Source organism: Molothrus ater, chromosome 16 (genome assembly GCF_012460135.2).
Source record: "Molothrus ater isolate BHLD 08-10-18 breed brown headed cowbird chromosome 16, BPBGC_Mater_1.1, whole genome shotgun sequence".
NCBI lineage: Eukaryota > Metazoa > Chordata > Aves > Passeriformes > Icteridae > Molothrus > Molothrus ater.
The window spans coordinates 13844441-13865360 of NC_050493.2; the positions used below are offsets into that span (position 1 = coordinate 13844441).

General features: G+C 49.3%; 1 protein-coding gene across 1 annotated transcript; it reads left to right on the forward strand.

Moving 5' to 3' along the window:
• Positions 1-592: 592 nt before the first annotated feature.
• NAA60 (N-alpha-acetyltransferase 60, NatF catalytic subunit) lies at positions 593-20601 on the forward strand. Its single transcript, XM_036392375.1, has 7 exons — positions 593-684; positions 11759-11874; positions 13565-13694; positions 14872-14968; positions 17075-17309; positions 18032-18215; positions 18604-20601. Exons 2-6 carry the CDS (start codon positions 11765-11767, stop codon positions 18186-18188), a joined length of 729 nt encoding a protein of 242 aa, XP_036248268.1. The 5' UTR covers positions 593-684; positions 11759-11764; the 3' UTR covers positions 18189-18215; positions 18604-20601.
• Positions 20602-20920: the final 319 nt, after the last annotated feature.

The window sequence follows — 20920 nt, forward strand, 5'->3', positions numbered from 1 at the left end:
TTTCCCAAGCGCCTGAGGGGATTTTTGGGGGTCCTGGGGGGATTTTGGAGGTCTTGAATCCTCCTGAAGGGTCTGTGAGGAGATCGGGGGGGGCTCCCTGAGGGGTTTTGGGGGTCCTGGGTGGGATTTTAGGGGTCTCGGGTGGATTTTGGGGGTCCCGAGTGGATTTTTGTGTCCCATGGGGGGATTTTGTGGGTCTCAGATCCTCCAGAAGGGTCTGTGAGGAGATGAGGAGATCGGGGGTGTCCCTGAGGGGTTTTGGGGGTCCCAGGTGGATTTTGGAGGTCCCTGAGGGGATTTTGGGGGTCATGAGTGGAGCTTTTGGGGTCCCGGGGTTGATTTCGGGGATCCTGAGGGGATTTTAAGGGTGCCGGGGGGAATTCTGGGGGTCCTTGAGGAGATTTTGGAGGTCCCGGAGCTATTTGAGGACTCCTTTAATTACCCCCCCCCCCTAATTACGGACCGCGTTCCCCGCTCGGCGCCGCCCACGTGACCTCAGGAGACCTGCGCGCCTCACTGCGCATGCGCAGTACCCGCGGTCACGTGTCCCGCGGCCAGCCAATGGGGAGGCGCGTTACTGCGCGGTGCCCGGTTGAGGAAGTGCCGCCGGTGTCCGTGCCCGCCGCTCTCCGTCCGGTTCCGCCGCCCGGGATGTGCTGAGGGCGCGTCCGCCGCCCCTCCCAGGTCAGCGGGGAAGGGTTTGGGGGGCGTCTCTGTGCTGGGGAAGGGGGCTGGCCTTGTCATGGCGGTTTCTCCCGGGACGGGCCGGGCCCGGCGCAGTCGCCATGGCAACCCGGCCCCCCCGCCCGTCGGGTGCGGGGCCCTGGGGACGCGTTCCCGTCCTTCCCGGTAACGGAGAGTCCGGTGCCGTTGTTGTCGCCTGTCCGTCCCCATTTCCGTCCCTTTGCGGCCGGGTTTCCCGGGGAAGGCCGAGGTGCCCCGTACGGCGGGCCCGGTGCTCCCCGCGGCGGAACGGAGCTTCTCGGCCTTGCTCCGGTTGGTTTGTTGGCTCGGCTGGGGCTGTGTGGAGCCCACCGGCATTGCTGTGTCCAGCCAGGAGCTAGCACGAGTCATGGACAATCCACTCTCTGTCACAGGCATCAGATTATTTCTGTATTCCCCTGCCCGCTGTGTAAATGTTTAATTGTGGTAGCGATATAACCGAGTTTGAGCTCGGCCTGCTCCCTGCCTGTTGGTTTATCCCGATTCTGTTGTGCTACAGCAGCTCCCAGCCCGTTCTGGGTGATCTTGTTGAGCTCCTGACCCTTGGCCACATTTCCTTCCGCCCTGGTGTTTAATTTACAGACACAGAGGCAGTAAAACCTGCACCTACCTCAGGCCAGACTCTTTTAGATGGATCTTGTCCCCCTCTGTTTATTCTGATAATTCCCAGTGTCCTCCTTTGCTGCTGGGCACAGATGTTCTCACTGTGAGCATGGATGCTTTTCCCCCTTGCAGTGCTCAACACAAATTGGAAATGTTTGCTTTCCTTCAAGCTCCATTCCTTGTCTTATCTACCAACCTACAGTTTTACTTGGCTTTTGGCATTGTGGGAGCTTTCTGCAGCTGTCAATATTTTAGATTTTACCATCCTGGAGATCTGTGCCCTGTCCCAAAGGATCCTCAGCCACTTTTGTATTTCTGTTCCTCTTCTCTTCCATCGAGTTGTTATGAACCTGCTGAATGGACTCTCTGTTCACTATGGATTCATCCTAAATGATTTTAATCTAATTAATTCTTGTAATTAATTTATTTTAATCTGCCACAGACTCCCCTTAGTCTAGGTTAGTGTCCTCAGAAGTCTTTATGGGAGCATTTTGGGAGCACTAGAGCTTGGTGTGTTTCCAGATTATCCAATTGTCTGTTGGAATAAACTCTAGCAGATCTCTCACAAGTGAAGTGAAAAAGAAAACAAACCAAAAAAACCCCAAAACCTCACTGCTGGGTGTGCCCTAGAGTGTGATAATTCATGGGTGAGCTCATTTACAAGATAAACCTGAGCATTTGTAAGATAAATCTGATAAACCTGAGCAGCCTCACCCCCCCTCAGCAGCCCTGAGAGGGACCAGGCTTTTAAAGCAGGTGGTTTTCTTTTGCTAAAAAATTACTACAAAGTTATTCTTTTACATTATATAAACTGCTCTAATTAGTGTTTCCACACCTGGTGGCAAAGGAAGAACCATTTCTTAGTGCTGCTGAGACAATATTTTTTTGCTCTTTGAAGCTGCTGCTGTTCCTCTCAGCAGATTGTTTGATGTGCTTAAGGCAAATTGACTTCTTGTGTCTGACTTGTGGGAAGTGGCTGTGCTGGGAATGCCTCTTAAAACCTGTGGCATTCTTAATTTTCACTTCTTTTCCCAAACCAGTGTCACCCATCCTGACTCCTGGTGCCCACACTGGAGTTGGATGTGATGAAACTTTGTGGGAGCTGCCAGTGGAATTCAGAAAATGCTCTTTAGCATTTAACAGAGCATCTGCATTTATTTTTATTGACAAAGTCAGCTGCTTCTCTCGTGTCTAGTGTTATTTATTTCCCAATAAGGATGATCTTTATTTGCATGTGGGGTTTTTCTCCTGGTGGAGGGATTTTGAGGGCTGTTCTGAGTGCAGGGGTTGGGCCAGTGTGGTGTGTGAGTCAGTGCTGGGCTCAGAGCCTGCAGCTGATGGGAGCTGGTCCTGCCACCCCAAAGCCATGCTGTCATTTCCTGCCTCTGTTCCCCCTCTCTGCCCCCTCCCCAGGCACTCCCAGTGTGATCCATGAGGAAGCTGTGCCTGACTCAGGTGCCAGCACTGCTGGAAATACCTGAGGAATTCCATCTGCAAACTCGGGCACTTCCTGGCAGGGCTGATCCAGAAATCCTGCAGCTCTGCCCTGCTGCTGCTCCCAGCCTGGGCTGGGCAGGGATTCCCTTCTCTGACCTGCTCAGGTGCTTTGAGAGAACCAATTCCTGTTCAGGGTGACAGCAGAAAAATCTGCCTTAGATCTGCACCTTGCCTACAAACTGGGAAGCCAAGTGCTGTCCAAACCAAAACTCTGAGAGTGGGATAACTCCTCCCTCCCCATGTCTGACCTGTCTGGCGGCTTCAAAAAGACTTTGCAAAAAAACACTTCAAAAAGTGTTGCAAAAAGAATCTTCAAGTTTCACTCTGGCTCCTCACCCACTTTCCTCCCTGCAGAGAGGTAGGAACAGGAGCTGCTCAGTTTTCCAACATCAACCTTATTGAAAGTTTTTAATTTCTGCTTTTCAGCTTATTGCTGTGGCTGTCAGAGCAGACAGCTGTGCCAAAATCCTTTTTAAATTTACTAGTTTAAAACAGCAGCAGTGGGGTTTTCGAGTTGAACCTGAAAGAGGAAAGGAAAGGAAAGGAAAGGAAAGGAAAGGAAAGGAAAGGAAAGGAAAGGAAAGGAAAGGAAAGGAAAGGAAAGGAAGCCATTTTGGCTCACATTTTAAAGTTGGGATCTTGGAGAGGTGTTCACTTTGGGGCACTTGTGTGACACCTGAGGAAGGAATGTTCTTTTCAAGCTTTTTCAAAATAGGTTTTATTTGAAGGCCCCTTGTTTGCAGTAACCTCTGGGCAGTTGTGTTGGTGTCTCCTGTGAGGGTGGAGGGGCTGGGTTTTGTCAGTGCTGCTCCATAATGAGGACAGTGTGCAGGAAATGGAGGCAGCCTCAAATTCCCTTCCCCAGGGGTTTGCAGGCTCCGTTTCTGGCTGGTTTTTCAGTCACCACACACATTTTCTGTGTGGTCTTTATTCTAATTCAGAAAGGGCAGCGGGCCTGCAGGTGTGATGGATTGTTTGGGGATTTTTTGTTTGTTTTTTGGAGGAAGAGGAAACTTGCTGTGCATTAAATCTCCCCACCAGCCAGGAGCTTGTTGTCAGTGTGCCTCTTTTGTGATCCCTGGGTTTGAACTCCCCACAGTGCCACTGTCTCAAAGCAGATTTTCTCTTCCTCTTCTTAACAAGAAAAGATTTAACAGCAAAACCCTCTTAGAGATTCTTGTTTGCCATTGCCCAGAGGAATTGCTGGATCTGGGGCAGCAGGAAGCCAGGCCTTGTGCAGTGTGCTTTAGAGACACTTCCTTTGGGGACTGGCTCCTGTGAAATCCACGGCTCCAGTAATGTTTCCAGAGATGTAAGGTGAAAGAACAGCCCAGAAAGTGACCCACATACAAAACATTAATGATTTCTGCTGCTGGAAGTCTGACAAGTCCAGCTCTGAGTGTGCAGAAGATCAGGGGTATAACAGGATTTTCACTAACAGTAAGTGTTCTTTATTTCTAATAAATAACCACTGCTTGCTACACAGGTAGAAGTACATTTTGCCTTCTCACCTTTTAATATCCTTTTGGGGACTGTTTCAAATCCTGATCCTTCATGGCAGGAGGCCAAAGTGTTAATGACGGTGATTCTGGGTGTTTGGCTTGGAGGCTTTCAGTGCTGTGCTGTGCACAGCTCGATGAGGGCAGAGTGGAAAATTGTGTGGAGCTCTAAACAAGGCACAAATCTGTTCTTAGAATGGTGTTTTCAGAATTTCAGAGCTGAGGAAAAGTAGTCTGAGCTATCTGGGGTGAATCTTTGGGAGGAGGGCTGATTGCCAGGATGGTTTTGCCAGGCTGTGTGTGACAGCGCTGCCTTCCTGGCTGTCAGAGTTCAATGTGCTCTGGCCAAGCTCTTGTAGCTGTTCCACACGAGGAGGGTATAAAATCCAACTGTATTTGGTGTTAGGTGGGAGTCTGAAATCACAGCAGAAGCTGAGCACAGTGATGGCAGTGTATGGATGGATCCAAATCCAGGTGCCTGTTCCTGGTCCCTGTGTGCTCAGGAAGGAGTACACAGATTGAAGCCTGCTTTGCTTCCTTCAAAATTTACTTTTTTAAAGTAAATTTGTAGAGTAAAATTGTCCAGTTGTTACACTTTGGGCTCAGCTCTGTGGTGTGTTCCTGCCATGCTGGTCTGGCTCTCTCAGAAGATTTGATTCTTTATTAATTGGCTCAGGACACCTGACAATTCACTGGTGCAGATGTCTCATCTCAGGCCAGGGTTACCCTGCAGCCTCCCTGGGGCTGAGGTGAGTTCAGCTTTCCTTACAACACCCTGAGCTCACTGGGTGTTTCCATCCTCCACTGTAGGGTGCTATTCAAGCACACTGCCCTGGATGCATTTACTGGACAAGAAAGTCCAGGCACTGGCAAACTCCTTTCTCCAGAGTGATGTCCCCAAGAGAATCCCATTAGTGCTTGGGATGTGCTTTGGGGGCAGATGGGATCCACATGGCAGGGCTGGATTAACCTGCTGTGTTCCTCATTTTTCTCCACAGAAAGAAGCTGCTATTGAAAGAATTTAAATATGGAGGAGCTCCAATATTGAGCTGGTGCACACCCCTGAGTGACCTGGGGTCCATGAGGGGCTTTGAGGCTCAGTGCTTTTGATTCTGGTGGAAAAGGCAGAGAAACAGGGATCAAAAGGTGTTCTGGGCTCTTGTGAAGTCCCATAATCAGAGCCTGCTTCCCCCACAGTACTGGGTGTTTGTTTTTCAGACCAAGGCACAGAATCTTGTCCCAGATTTCTCATTAAGAATCTCACTCCAAGCTTTTGCTAGAGCAGGGAATGAAGTGCTGGCAGTGTAGGGCAGCACTCCTGTGGGATGTGCTGGGTGCACAGGGATGGAGGTGAAACAATCAGTGCTCAGTGTGTGACCATGGGCTCCAGGCTCTGTGGGTTTGCTTAACAAACTGGGGATGAGGGGAGCTCTGCCTTGTGGGTTTGTGTGCTGCCTGCCCCAAATGAACCCATGGGCACTTCTAGAAGGAGCAGGAGCATTCCATGGATGAGCAGAGTGTCACAAATGCCCTGTCAGGTGTGTTTCCATTGCACACTGGCAGGGCTGGGTGTGCTGGTGCAGGCAGCACATTTGATGTCCCAGCTTCCAGTTGTGCCTTTAGATCCAAAGGGACTGCTCTGATTCCAGGCAGAGTGAAGAGATTTGCTCCTCACTGACATTGTGTGGGTCTGAGCAACCTGATCTAAGTTGGGTTAAACCCCAAAGGGTCTTTCCAACCTACATTTTTTTATTCTATGACCAAACTTGAAGTAGTACTGAGAAGCTGTCAAGCCAAGTATTTAAATATCTTTAAAAATTTGGCTCCTGTTGCTTGGATAACATTGCCCTAAGTCCTGTAAGTGCCTCTTTGAGACTCTTGGTAATGAATCCAGGATGTTTTGAAATGCAGTTGCACTTTCATTGTATTAATTGAAAGGAGCTTGGTGACAGAGGTGTCTGTGTGGAACATTCCCTGTGAGACCAGTAACCTAAAAACACAGCAAGCTGAAAATGAAATGCAGCAGGGAAATCTCTACTGCTTTGTGGAATTAGACTGCTTCAGACTGAATGGTTTCATGTAAATCAAATCCCCAGTGCCAGACGGTGCAAGGTAGAGAGACTTAGAGCTGTGAAAATTCCTGCTCGTGTTCTGGAAGATAACAGCAGGTTGTGGCTGGTTTGGGTACTGTGGTGCTCAGTCACAGCTAAAATCCTGCATTTTGGTAGCTCTCTGGGCTTTGTTTGATCCTAATTACTTACAAGTGAGAGAGGATGTCAAATGTTATTAATTTTTCTTTCCTGGAAATGTTGTGTTACCGGGATTTGAGGACTGTCCAGATGGCGCCTGGAGCCACAAATAAGGATTTGGTGGTGACACTGCAGCAGCACCTCTGCTGTGAGGGATCCAGGCACAGGGAATCCATCTCTGTCCCTGTGTGCAGATCTCCCAGGGAATGTCTGAGAAGTGAAACAGAGGCCCTGTGACATGTCCTGCAGTGCTGGGCAGGAGCTGCCAGGACAGGCCGGCCCCTCCTGTGCCCCGTGCGTTGTTTGGGGTCACTGCCCTTCCTGTGGCACAGCCCTTTGTGGGGTGTCCTTGGGAGTCACTGCAGACACTTAATCTTTTCCTTCTGTGGAAGGATAGCAGATAATCCTTAATAATCCAGCAAGAGTGTGCTCAAAGTGAATGCTTTGAATTCCTGAGGGTGAAAATCTTCATCCTGAGTCTTTGAGGATCTGCACTGTTTAATATTGGGGGTGCTGGGACACAGGGCTGCCTGGGGGTGCCTTAGGGACAATTATTGGCACCCTGAATTATGGCACCCACAGCCTGCCAGGGCTCCTCTTTACTCTTCCCTGCAGCTCTGCTGCTTTCTGTAGGATGAATTGATCTCAATTAGCTTTTAGGGAAAGTAAAAGGTATTGATGGACTTCGATCCAGCTTTGTTTCTGCAAGTGAAGAAGATTCCTTCACTTTGGTTTTTGTGTGAACACTAAATTTAAAGTCAATCCATCCCTAACTGGGAATTAGAGTTGTAAACAATCCTAGTTATAATTTGTTTGACTTTAGTCAAATCAAGATTACCTGGCTTTTATTCTGCTAGGAAATTCAGTGATATTTATTGCTAGATGATAAAATTTTTATGTGGGAATTTCATGAGTTTATCTGCTTGGAAGCTGAAGTCAAAATAAAAATTAATGAAGCCAACATCTTGTTTGCTGGTGAAATCCAGCTCATTTTTGCAGGGTGCACAAGGCAAAAACATTGTTAAAACATGTCTAACAGTGCTAAACAAGGGAAATCTCAACTTGTGGAACCACTTGGCCAGGTGTTTGTAGGTATGGAAGTGCTGAAGGGATTTTCAAACACGTTTAAGCAGCTGTCTGCCAAAGCATCAGGCTTTATCCTTCATTGAACACTGTGCTGGTTCTGTATGGCTGCCTGTCTCTCTAGAAGTGTGATCTTATGTACGTTTTATTATGATTTTTTTTTAATACAGGAGCTCTAAGAGGGAGTGAAAACCTCCTCCTGCTCTTGAGAAAGGCTTGAGCTGAGGTGTCTTAGCTGTGAAGCGTCTGGTCCATGTAAATAAACTGCTCCTGCACCTGGCTCTAAACAAGAGCTGCTCCTTCTCCATAGGCTCAGGAGGTGCTGGTGGTGGGAATGGCAGTGCCTGTGCCTGGCTCCATCTGCTGAGTGAGCAGGGACAGCCCCTGGAGGCCCAGCCATGGCTCTGCTGCCTTTTAGACACAACTGTGAAATGCTGTTCTTTGGCTCATTATAGCTTATTGATGCCAAAGATTCATGACATCATTTTTAAATAGCAAGTTCAGGCCTCACAATGTACTTTAATTTAAAATTATATGTCAAGTTGGCTTATTTAGTGATGCATTTTCTATTTCTTTTCATCCAGCTTCCATTACTGCTAAATATTTGTCATAAGAATTTCCCAGGTTCCTCTGAGCTACCCAATACACTTGAGGCCAAAACATTTTGCTAGGTTTGTTTCAATAGAGCAAGGCAGAAAACTAATCAAAATGCTTACAACTTGTATGCTTTCCTGTATTTTTGAAATGAATGTGTTATGCATTAATATCTGCAGGTTTTAGGTAAGAAAGGGAATTAATGCTCAGTTTTTAGTTCTACCTGCTCCTGACTGCAGTATTTTGTAAGAGGGTGTCCTCAGAGCTTTTTCAAATGTTTATCTGCCCTATCCCTTTGTAAGCATGAAATATTAAATAAAATATGAAATGTTGGCTCATTTTCTAATCCTCCTGAACAAGTGCTCCCTGTTTGGACAGAAGGTGAGGTCACTGTGTCCCCAGCAGGGGACAGTGGGTGATGTTGGCCACGTCCTCCCAGACCAGGGCCAGCATGTCAACCAAAGGCTGACCCCTGAGAAAAAGATATTAAAAGAAATAAGATAATTTCACTTTGGCTTTCCCAAGTGGCCATGGACAGCCTTGAATTAACCACATGCCCCTGGAGCCTGCATTTGGCTTCACAGGAGCCACCCTTTGGTCTCCAAGGTCACAACTTGTGTTTTCAGTGTTGCTGCCTCTAAACCCCTAAAGGCCCTTTTAACTTCCAGGGTTTTGTTTTACACTGATACTGTTTCTGGTTTATTTTGTGCTTTCAAACATGTATTTTGTCCTCTTAAGCTGACTGTAAAGATGCTCCCTAGGTCACTGTGTTGGCTGAGACTTGAGTTCAGGAGTTTGGCTGTGCTGAGGACAGCATTGCCACAGGCTGTACCCAGGGCCAGGATCTGCTCTTTTTTCCTGGGGGTTTTTCTAGGTGTCCCAGCAGACCCAGAGGCTGTCACCTGGCTATGAAGGGAATTGATTTGCCTGGAATTTCTTCTCTCTTGCTCAGAGCAGCCACTTCCCCCAGCTCCTCCAGCAGCAGTGACACCTGGCCAGGAGGAAGGGACACAGCTCTGCTCTCCTGAACCCCAGGGCAGGACACAGTGCCAGATGGGTGTCCCAAATGTCCTTTAAATGTGCTGGAGCATCTGGCTGAGTCCCTGCAAACACAACCAGCCGTGGGTGTCTGAATTTGAGGGGAGGGGGATTATCCTGTTCAACAAAACAACCATGGATTACTTGATGGAGGCTGGCTTCAGCTCCAGGATAATGTGTAATGCTTGCCCAGCTCTTTGAGAACATGGTGTTAAATACACATGGACTAATCCTCGCAGGAATGTGTCCTGTGCTGCCCTGCCTTTTCTACTCATTAGCAAAACCATGGCTCTGGCATGGTGGTTTCATTTCTCTCTGATTTATTAATGCTGAGAAGGGGTGTTCCCTTACAGGAGCACTGAAACTTTGCAAGGAAAACGATCCTGTGGTGTCACAGCTCTGCAATGGCTCAGCAGGGCTGAGACTGGGGTCCACAGCATCCAGAACCAGTGGTGTGGGTCAGATGAGCCTCAGCCAGCAAATGTTTGTCCTTCTTCCTTCAGGGTCCCATGGGGTGAAGCTGAGGATATTAAAAGGTCACCAGAGGCTGGGGTGGGGAGTGTGTGCACCACTGTGACAGGACACAGATTCCAAGTCTGGCCTCTGAGGGCTCGAGCCAATTCTGGGAGTGTAAAAGAAGTTGTAAAGGCAGCAAGGAGTGCAGGTTTTGGCACCTGGACTGAGTGTGAATGCTGTGGGCTGCTCAGTAAACAGGCAGCCACAGCCCTAGAACAGCTGTGATGCTTTTTAAGGAATTCTTTGGAGAGGAACAAGTGATCCCTTTCTGTACAGAGTGACTGTAACTGCCAGAGTAGAATCACAGGATATGCTGAGAGGAAAGGACCCATCAGGATCACTGAGTCCAACTCCTGGCCCTGCACAGGACACCCAGGGAATCTCACCATGTGCTTGAGAGCTTGTCCAAGTAAGTTTAGTAACTTTGTAAAATTTATAATTAATTGCTAAATTGTAAGTTTGGCAATGTAAAATTGCCAAACTGGCAGTTGTAACTTTGCCAGTTACAATATTTGTGTAGAAGCTGCTCAAATGGCATATGCAGTCCAAAGGGGAGTGTGTTTAAATCTGCTCCTCCTTGAGCTCTGAGCTGTAAATCAAGAGCACTGGAGAGCTGAGCATCCCTTTTCACAGGAGGGCATAGACAGACACTGCTCTGTGCAGCTTTTCCCTTAAACTTGGCACTTTGAAACCAAGACTTGAGACTCTAAAAATTAGGAAAAGAAAGTAAAAAATTTAAGTGATTTATTTTTGTTAAGGGCGGTGGCTTTGGTTTTTTTAAATTTGCATCCTGGGTCTGGTTCTTTTACCAGGGAGGGTCGGGGTGAGAGGGATGAAGGAAACGACTCCTCCTGTCTCCACTCACCTTGTCTGCCTCATGTGGGGCTCTGCCATGCCTAAAATGTGTTCTCCAGTCATCCCTCAGTGCTACAAATGCTTTTACAACCACTTTAGCTATCACTTGCTTTTTTCCCTCTGGTGCTTGTTAAAAAAGGCTGAAGGCATTGCAGCAAGCGTTCTGTTTGTGCTCAGCACATGGTGGCAGGGCTGTGGAGAAAAGGTGTCCTGGGATTCCTGTATGTGAGTGCTCTGTGCTGGGCTGGGAGGAGCTGTGGCACTCAGAATGAGGGGAAGTGAAACGAGATCTCATTTCACCAGCACAGGTTAAACAAAATGAACATTTTAGAGTTGGAATCCTCTGCATATGTACTCACTGGAGATGGCAGGGTTGTGCAAGAGGACTCTCTAAACGTTCCCCTAGCAGTGCTTCCTTTTTAAGCTGTTTGTTCAGGTTTGTTTTAACAAAACGTTGGTCCTGCATGGACATTTGAAGAGCTCCATGCAACATAAGGTACACTTGGCAGGCTGTTGGCTCATTTAATGCTCTTTTTGGAAGGGCTGGTGGCCACGTGCTCCTCACACACACAGAGCCACCAGGCTGTGCTCCCAGGGGTCAGGATGTGCCTGGATCTGGGGCTGGAGGGATGGTCAGGCTCAGCTGGGAGCTGGGCTTGCCACTTTTACACAGCTTTGATTTCCTTCTCGGGTCAATGTTTCTGTGTTTTGCTTCATCTCCCCTGAAAACTCACTTTCCTGGGAAATCCCTTTCTCCATGAGAGCCCCTGGAGGTGCTGATCCCTGGAGGTGCTGTGGATCAGGCCCTGGAGGGGGTGTGGATCAGGCCCTGGAGGGGGTGTGGATCAGGTGCTGTGGATCAGCCCCTGGTTTTGGTTCAGGCCCTGGAGGTGCTGTGGGATCAGGCCCTGGTGTTGGATCAGGCCCTGGAGGGGCTGTGGATCAGGTGCTGTGGATCAGCCCCTGGAGCTGCAGTTGGATCAGCCCCTGGAGGTGCTGTGTTTCAGCCCCTGGTTTTGGTTCAGCCCCTGGAGGTGCTGTGGTTCAGGTGCTGTGGTTCAGCCCCCGTGTTCCAGCTCTGCCTGTGTTTCCTCCCTGCAGGCGTGAATGACAGAGGAGGTGCCCCCGAGTGCACTGACGGATGTGACGCTGCGCCTGCTGTGCCACGATGACATAGACACGGTGAAACAGCTCTGTGGAGACTGGTTCCCAATAGAGTATGTGTAGAGTATGTGTAGAGTATGTGTAGAGTATGTGTATGTGCCTGCTCTGGGGGCAGAGGGGCTGAATCTGCACTGCTCCAGCTCTGTGCAGCCTCAGGGCTGTTGCCAGGACAGCAGCAGGGGGGGAATCTTCTGTGCACTGTGGTTAAATAACTAAAACAAAAAAAATCCCTAAACTATAATTTTTTTCTTTTTTTCTTTTTCTTTAAACCTATTTAAACCTATTCTAAACTAAACACCCAAAATAACAACAGCAACTCACACCTATAACCCACCAAACCAAATCTAAACCACATTTCCAACACCAAAAAAACTAATAAAAAACTAAAGAAACCAAACTACAACCCAAAAACCAAACTTTCTAAATTTATCATCTCTTTTAAAACAACAAAAAGTTTTATTATTTAATATCATTTAAATATTATTATTGAATAAATTTATTTATAAATTATTAATTATTATATTAAATGTATAGTGAATTTAATATAATAATTTAAATTTTAGTATTTAATTGATATTTAAAATTAAATATTGATATTTAATTTAAATATTAAATATTACATTAAATTTATAATTAATAAAATTATTTTTCCACTTTTCTCCAAAAAATATTTTCTCCCAAGCCAATTAAAAAAAACAAAAAAAAACCAAAATCTACTTTCCTAAAAAAAAACCCTTAAAAATTCTCTCCAAAATTTACCCTAAACCAAAACAAATACATCTATTGGTGCCCAATGTGGGTCCTTTGATCCAAAGGTCCTTTGCTGCCTGTCCTGCAGCCTACAGGAGTCATCAGAAACATCCAGTGTGCACATTGGGGCAGGAAAATGGGTTCTGTCATGAAAGGGATGGATCAGCTTCTTGAGAAAGACTGAATGAGGTGGGGAAGGACAAGAGCTGCAGGAAGAAGGATCCCTGTGCTTGGGAAAGAAGTTGTGTCCTGGGGCTGGGGCTGGGGCAGCCCCCTCAGAGCTGAGCTGAGCTGAGCTGAGCTGGCACAGAGCTGTTCCTGAGGGCTCCCTGAATGTCCTGGGGATCTGAGCACTGCTCCTCCCGTGCTGCTGATCTCAGCCTGCCCCAGGGAGCTCCCAGACCCACATTTGGTCAATGCCCATGGCTGCACAAGCACAGGAGCTTTTCTGGGGGACACTGACAGATGTCTGGCCTAAAGCATCCGTACAGCTCTAGACTTCATGGATTTTTAACTTTGCCTTCATAGAGAATTCTAGCAGATTACAATTAAGATTGAATAAAATGTAACAAATCAGCAAAAGCATTCATAATATTTTGAGTTTGTAGATTTCTTTTAAAGGCAAGACATGCTGAAATAATGAAAATAAATGAACATACAGTAGTTTCCCTTTAGTAGCTGCAGAAGGAGGAGGAGAACTGGAGGCTGGTGGTGTGATGATTTTTTTTTCCTATCAATATGCAGCATTTTTTTTTACATGTGTATCAAATTAATGAGATCCTTACACTCTTAGATGAGGGCAGGTTGATCTTGCATTTAAAAATAACTTGCTAAAGATGGATGTGAAAGCTCTGGGCAAAGACTGTGAGATGAAAATGTGATTCTCTTAGCAAGGCAGGAGGCCATTACATGAAAGAACCCACTAAAGGGGTTGCAATGCCTGTTGCCATGGGCTTTGCTTGCACAGACATTGGTGTTTGTGGTTCCTTGCAGGTACCCTGACTCATGGTACCGAGATATCACTTCCAACAAGAAGTTCTTTTCCCTCGCAGCCACCTACAGAGGCTCCATCGTGGGGATGATCGTGGCAGAGATCAAGAGCAGGACCAAGGTGCACAAGGAGGTATGTGACACCCTGGCCTGTGATACCCTGACCCTTCTGTGCTGACCCTACCCAGCACAGAACCCACCCCCTGCTCTGGGGAATGGGCATGGACCTCTTTGGGATGGGCTTTTCCTGCCCTGTTCAGACACTTGGTGTGAGTTCATGCCAGGAGTGAAGCCCATGCTGATTTCCAGCTAATGGAGCAGGGCTGAGGGGCTGTGTGGAACCACAGAGGCTCTTCCTGCTGGAGCATGGCCCCCACGGGGAGCTGAGGGATCAGATCCTGCAGGATAATCCCTGGCCATGGCTGGTGTAGCTGTGAGAGCACAAAACTCTTTTTTTTTTCATAAAAGCTTCCTTGGCTGTTCTGGGTGAGTCACTCTGGTGACTTCCCAGAAACTCCTCCCTTTGCACAGTCCCTGTCCCAAGCCCTGAGGGGAGCTAACCTGTCTGCAGAGAGCTTGGACTTCAGAGATAACAGAGCTGGGAGGCCAGGAGAGAGGGAAAGAAGAGATGGTCAATGAAGACAGCATGGGAGAAGAGCACTAAATAAAAAGCAGGGGCAGTGCAGGGAGTGCCTAACTCCTGGAAGGCCCTCAGTGATGTGGTTAAACAATAACCCAACATGCACAGAGCAGCACATGAGTCTCTTCACCTCAGCTGTCTGGCTTCATCTCAAAGCTCATCACAGTCAGGAGCTGCATCTTCAGCAACTTCTACAAAAGGCTCTTGTTCCAGAGCAGCTGAAAGCCAAGGGCTTATTCAGGCACTGCTCTGGGCAACTGGGGCTGTGGAATGTGCTCCTTGTCCTCCCCAGCTGACACAGCTCAGGTGCAGCTTGCAGGGCACAAGGACTTGCTGGGTTGATCTAAACCCTGCTGGGTGGCTCCAGAACTGGCACTTTGAATCCTTCTGGTAAAGAAAGCAAGCAGGTTCTGTCCCTAAACCCACAAATCATGTACATGGGTAGGAAATAGCATGGTTTGTGTTCTGCCTCTGGGAGGATGATGTGAAAACAGGAATAGCCCCATGCTTGGATATTTTAACTTCTATCCCAAAAACTTCAGCTAACAGTGTTCAGTTATGAGAAGTTTCCTGCTTCAGCCTTGTTTTCAGGTGTTCCAGTGCAGGGTTCTTGCTTTCTCCTGTGCCTCCCCAGGTGCCCTATTAAAAAACCTGTCCTATCTCTATGCAGGATGGAGATATCCTAGCTTCTAATTTTCCTGTGGACACTCAAGTTGCTTACATCCTAAGCCTTGGAGTGGTGAAGGAGTTCAGAAAACATGGAATAGGTAAGATGCTGCTCAGTGCCTGCTGTTGGTGCATTTGCCAGGTGTGACTGAAGGAGCTCCAGTACCTCCCTGCAGGATCCCTGAGGGAATGGGAAAGGGTTACCTGTGACTGGTACCAGCAGGTGGGACAGTGCAGGTGCACTGGGAGGTTTTTGCTGGTGTGGGCACAACACAATGTGCAAATATTTCCACAGAGCACAGGCCTTTGTCTTGTTCCCAGGGGCCAGCTGAGCACACCATAAACTCACACTGGTGCTGCTGAGAGTGTCTGAAAGTGTAAGAACTTCACCCAGAAGCAGGGTTTGAAATTATTTTCTTTCTGGGTCTCAGCAGTCTGATCCCTGAGGCAGAAAACAGAGCTGCTTTTAATCTTTCATCTTCAACAGATAGAACAAACTGTGAGGAAACCACAAAGGGAACTGGAAAATGGTGTAACTTGTGCCTGATTAGATCTCCAATGTACAAGTCAGCTCTGAATGTCTGCTGCCACATGCAGCTTTCCTGCAGCCATTTGAAATCCTGGAGTCAGAAAGGTTTTCCTCTGTTTAGAGCAGTTGTGTTCTGTCACCAGGTGCTGCCCTTGTGGTGCCATTTCAGGCAGGATGTGGATCTCTGATCTGCAGAAGGGAATGGGCCAGGTTTGGCAGAGGATATGGGTATAACTCAGCACCTCCAAGTCCTCCCTTCTCCCCCAGGCATGTTTAGAGAGGTACAAATTTCAAGGATACATAAAGAAATTACCACAGAGTCATTGGTGAGAGCATTAAAATGCCACTGGAGGGGATTTTCCAGTACAAAGAAGAAAGTGGTAGCACAGAATGATCACAGAAGCTGGTAAAGAGATCCTTCTGTAAAATTATGGTGGTTTTCAGTCTCCTCCTAATTTCCAAATCCTATTTTTCCCCCCCAGTTCTATCATGCTGGAATTTTCCCCTTTCAGAGTCAGTATTTCCTGTATCCATTCCATCTGCACAGCATGTTGCTGTGCACTCTCAAAAACTTTGAGCTTGCACCTGTAGCAACACAACCTATAAAAAGCTGCTGCTGCTTTTTCTGAGCCTTGTCTCTTGAGTTTTCCTAGTGGTGTTTGAAGCTGTAGCCTTTCATGCAGGTGGCTCTTCACTCCAGCCATGCTTCTGAGCACTAAAGCTCTGATTTGCTCTGATTTTGTAAAGGGTTTGGTTCTAGTTCTCTGCTGTTCTCAAACCACAGGACAGCTGGATTTCTCTGAGGTAGAAGATTGGAATATCTCATAACAAAATAGAACTGCTCTGTTGTTGATGTCTCAGTGGTTTTTTGGTCTTGGCTGACATTGATTCTCACTAAGTATCAAGAGAACATGAAGTCAGTGCTGTTGACTTCTGCTCTGAAATCCTGTGGGTCCTCCAGGGAGTCCTGCAGGCCCTGGGGTTTGTGAAACAGCAGCAGCCATCTCCCCTGGGTGTTAATCAGGCTGATTCTTTAGCCTGGTGTTGCCACACCTGCTGGAAGAAGCTCCCATGCAGGTTCTGCTGGGTCCTTCATGTTGAGGTGGTGTGGATGAACCCCAGGTTTTGTCTCTTGGGGCTGGAGTATCCTCTGTACCCTTCTCTGGTTTTTCCTGCTGGCTGCAGCAAATCCAGGTTGGATGAGGCTGTCTCCACTCCTCCTTAGGAGGTGTCTTAAAAAATCCCAGCAGTTCTTAAGATTTTGATTCAAGCTCAGCAGACACAAGACAATAACCTGCTTGTGAAGTCCTGTTTTGACACTCTGCTGTATGAGATGGCTTTAAAATAAATACATGTATGGAGTGCAACTGATACCATTGAGAATGAGTCACTGAGCTTCCCCAAAGCCAGTTATCTGCTGGGGATGAGCAGTATTGACAAAGTTCTGCCTCATCCTTGTGGTTATTGAGTCAGAGGTTTGTGTCTTTAAAACCTCAGGGTTTTGAAGCCATGCTCATAGGTGAGACCATGTAAGAAAACCATGTAGAAGGTCCTGTGAGAACTGGGTGGGGTTTGGGTCTCCAGGTGTGTGCAGCAATCCCTGATTAGCAATCCCTGGTGCAGGAGGGCTCAGCTGGGCCCCACACCCACTGTGATCCTGCTGCCTTCCCTTCAACAGGTTCCCTCTTGCTTGAGAGTTTGAAAGATCACATCTCCACCACTGCCCAGGACCACTGCAAAGCCATCTACCTGCACGTGCTCACCACCAACAACACAGCAATAAACTTCTATGAGAACAGAGACTTTAAACAGCACCACTACCTGCCCTATTACTATTCCATCCGAGGGGTCCTCAAAGATGGCTTCACCTACGTCCTGTACATCAACGGCGGGCACCCACCCTGGACAATCTTATATCCTTTCCCTGCAGGCTGCTGAGAGAGGCCAGACCCTGCTTTGGGTTAACAGCAGAGTGTGGGTAGATGTGGAACTGAAACCTGCTCAGATGTGGGTTTAATCTGAAGCTGGAAGGAAGGAGATGTCAGAGTTATTTGATGTAGGATGGTTGGAGCAAATTGAATGCCAGTGAGAGCAAGTGCTGGTGTTAGGCCAAAGTTCTGGGTGTGCTTTGGCTTGTAGGGTGCAGGATTTAGCCATGAACAGGGCAGAGAAACCCTTGGTCTTTCTTCCTGTGACCTGGGATCCCCTGTGAGCCTGGGCTGGCCTGGATCTCAGCAGGCTGCTCCCACACTGACTTAGGGGATTTGTTTCAGGTCAACGGATCATGGAGAAGAAACTTGATCCTTCCTGGGTGTAGCTGGTCAGTTCCAACCTCCCTGGGCAGGGGGATGGATTGCTCTCCTCACAGGATCTTCTGTGGAGTGCTAAGGGAACTGCTTAGAGGAGGTATTTCCTACACAAGCTGGAGCTGCCATTCCCAAAGTGCCATCCTTTACAGGGCAGAGCAGAGCTGCTTTTGATAGAAAGGTGGAGGCAGTGATTGCAAGGAGCAGACCTGACTGAGCTGAGCAGCTTCCACTGTGTCAGGGTCCCTGCAGGCAGGGCAGCTCCAGGAGTGCTTTATGTTCTTTGCTAAGTTACAGTGTAAGTGTTGCTGTCCTTAACTGGTGGCCACTGACTACCTACAGCACATTGGCTCCACACTGGCCAGCCTGAGCCCGTGCTCCATCCCCCAGAGGATATACAGACAAGCCCAGAGCCTCCTCTGCAGCCTCCTGCCCTGGTCTGGCATTTCTGCCAAGAGCAGCATCGAGTACAGCCGGACCATGTGACGGACGGGGGGCGCACGGGAAGCGCAGGTGGGTGCTGGGGACAGCTCCCGTCCCTGCCACGGCCACTGTGCTGTGACAGGTCCTGGGGTGAGCTCATCTGCTGCTGTGCAAGGGGTCTGGGCATGGCTGTGCTCCAGCTCAGCCAGCAGCTGAACTCCTGCAGGTTTCATTTAAAGGGATATAAAATCCTGACCTTGTTTACTGGAGCCCAAACCCAGCAGCAGGTGGAACCTGCTGTCCCTTTCCTCTACCCAGCTGCTGGAGCAGGACCCACAGAGTCCCAGCACTGGAAGCCCCAGTGCTGCCAGTGCCATTGCAAGTGTCCAGGACAGTGGCTCCCCTGCACACCTTCCCTAAGTGTTTCTCTAAAACATCTTTTTTCTCTTTCCCTAAAACATCTCTTTTCTTTCCACAGGATTGTTTCTCCTTCCACCTGACACCCGGCTCTGCACTGGTTCCAGCGATGACAGCTCTTGGCCAGTGACCCAGCCCCCGGATGGGACTCCCTGTTCCTCAGGGCCTGACCTTTGGTAGAACTTCACCCTGGGGCTGCAGCCCCGGCTCCCCCCGTGGGCGAGGCAGGGCCCTGGGTGTCACCACTCGCTCGGTGTGCCCCGGTGTCACCACTTGGTGTGCCCCGGTGTCACCACTCGGTGTGCATGCTGCACTGTCCCCGCCTCTCCCCTCGCCTCGGTCTGCTCCTCCCATACCCGCGATGTCGGGGGCTCAGCTGCTGCTCCCGCTCCATCCACAGCTGCTGAGAGCAGCTGAGGGGGGTTCATGGATCTGCACTGAGGAACCACTTAAATGGACTGGGAGAGCCCTGGCTGCCAGGGTAGAGGCTGCCCCTGCTGCTGGGGAAGGGGGCATCTGGGGCAGGGGAAAGGGAGGGATGGGAATCATGTTTAGGTCCTGCCACATCAGCTGCTGGTGCGTCCTGTGGTAACTTCCAGGGAGAGCAACTGCCTCGCATGAGAACCCACCCAGCCCCACCAGCCCTCTGGAGTGATGTAAAAAGAAGCATATAATTCAGGATGCATAAAGTAGAAGGCAGGGAATGAAATTGCTATTTCATAGTGAAATATATATGTATTATACTGTATAGATCTTTCTGCCTTTGTCCAGGATGGAATGTAGCAGGGGAGGGGAGCTTGGAGTGTAGAGTCTGGTCCAGAGCCCTTCTCCCCTTCCTTGGCACCAGGCTGGACTTTGCAGGATCTGGAGGGATGGGATGGGATAGGATGTGTGCAGAGCTCACAGCAGCTTTCCCTTGCTGAGGAAGGTGTCCCAGCTGCTCTGTGTCCTGCCTTGGGCTGTGCTCTGGGCTGTGCTGGGCAGGCTCTCAGTCTCTCCCTGTCCTGTCCAGGAGCCTCTGGCTGAACTGAGTGGCTCATGTGCAGCCAGGCCAGGGACCCTGCTATATTCCCATAGCAAATCCCCCTTCCCTGGCCAAGGCTCTTCCTCTGCTCAGCACCACGTTCCTTATTCCAACCTCATTTTTTAACTGGGACTGGAGCAGAGGGATCCATGCCAGCGCAGGGCCTGGATGGGCTGGCACTGCCAGCTGTGGCAGGGGCTGGGCAGGCCCTGGGGGTGACACATGGCTCAGGCTGGGCCTTAGAAGAGCCAACAAGCACCTTGCAGCCTGGCTGGATGGGCACAGAAAGCCCTGTCAGTGACCAGCTCTGGGGTGGGAGCTTATTAATAAAAAGGATGCAGGAGCTGCTGTGAGTGGTGCCAGGCTGGAGAGCAGGCAGCCTCAGGGGCTGGCACGTTGGGTGTCTGGGAGCAGCACCAGGCTCTTCTGGGAGGTGCTGGTCCTTCTGGGGCTCAAAGACAAGGTAAAGGGGTGTTTATGAGGAGTCAGACAGGGCAGTGATGGAAAGCCCAGCCTGTGAGACCTTCAAGATCCAAGGTGCCAGGGCTGCTGCCCTCGTAGGCCTCTCCCATCCCACGTCATCTGGCTCCCCTCTAGTTCAGCAGTGCCAGTGGCACTGGGCAGGCAGCTCCTCCCCAGCCCCAGTGCCTCCTCAGGGCCCCTGACACCCTTCCAGCCTCACCTGTTACCAGTTTGGGGTATTTTTGCTTATCCACTATTACTTATCACATCTGTTGGTTGAGTTTCTTTAGCAGCCCAAGTCCATTTTTTCCCAGCTCTTGCTTTCTCTGGACCAGAATGAAGCTCTTCTCTCCTGACCGCCTGGGGCTGATGTGTGTCTGTGTCCCCAGTTTCTCCCCTGCCCCTTACACAACCCAACTCCACTACTCGAGCACGTCCCAAGGGAGCTGTGACTGGTCTGTGTGTCCTCCTACCACCCTGTCCTGAGGTGTCAGCCCTGTCCCCACCTTAGCCCATTATTTATTTAAGAACCTCTCTCTAAACATCTTCAATTAAACCAAACCTCTTTTTTGAGTTGTCTGTCCTTGCAGAGCCTCCACCTCTGGCCAGCTGCTTGTGCTCTGCCCCACGGCAGGGTGAGCACAGACCCTTTTCTGTGGGGCTGGGAGCATCCTGGGGGAGCTGCTGCTGCTCCAAGCCAGGGAGAGGGGGGACAAGGAAGGGGAAGCAGCTCCACCAGGGCTGAGCCTGCCCTTCCAACAGGACTGCAGGATGGGTGGCTTTTCCTTGTAGCCCTGTGTAGCTGCAGTACTGGGCTCCTCGCTGGCTGTGCCCACTTCAGCAAGGACTGAGGCCCCTCAGGCACAGCCTGTGCTGGGCAGGTGCTCCTGCA

Coding starts and splice junctions, on each gene's coding strand:
- NAA60 (XM_036392375.1), top strand. CDS start 11,765: ATGACAGAGGAGGTGCCCCCGAGTGCACTGACGGATGTGACGCTGCGC. Junction 11,875..13,564: donor GGAGACTGGTTCCCAATAGA/GTATGTGTAGAG, acceptor GGTTCCTTGCAG/GTACCCTGACTCATGGTACC. Junction 14,969..17,074: donor GTTCAGAAAACATGGAATAG/GTAAGATGCTGC, acceptor TCCCTTCAACAG/GTTCCCTCTTGCTTGAGAGT.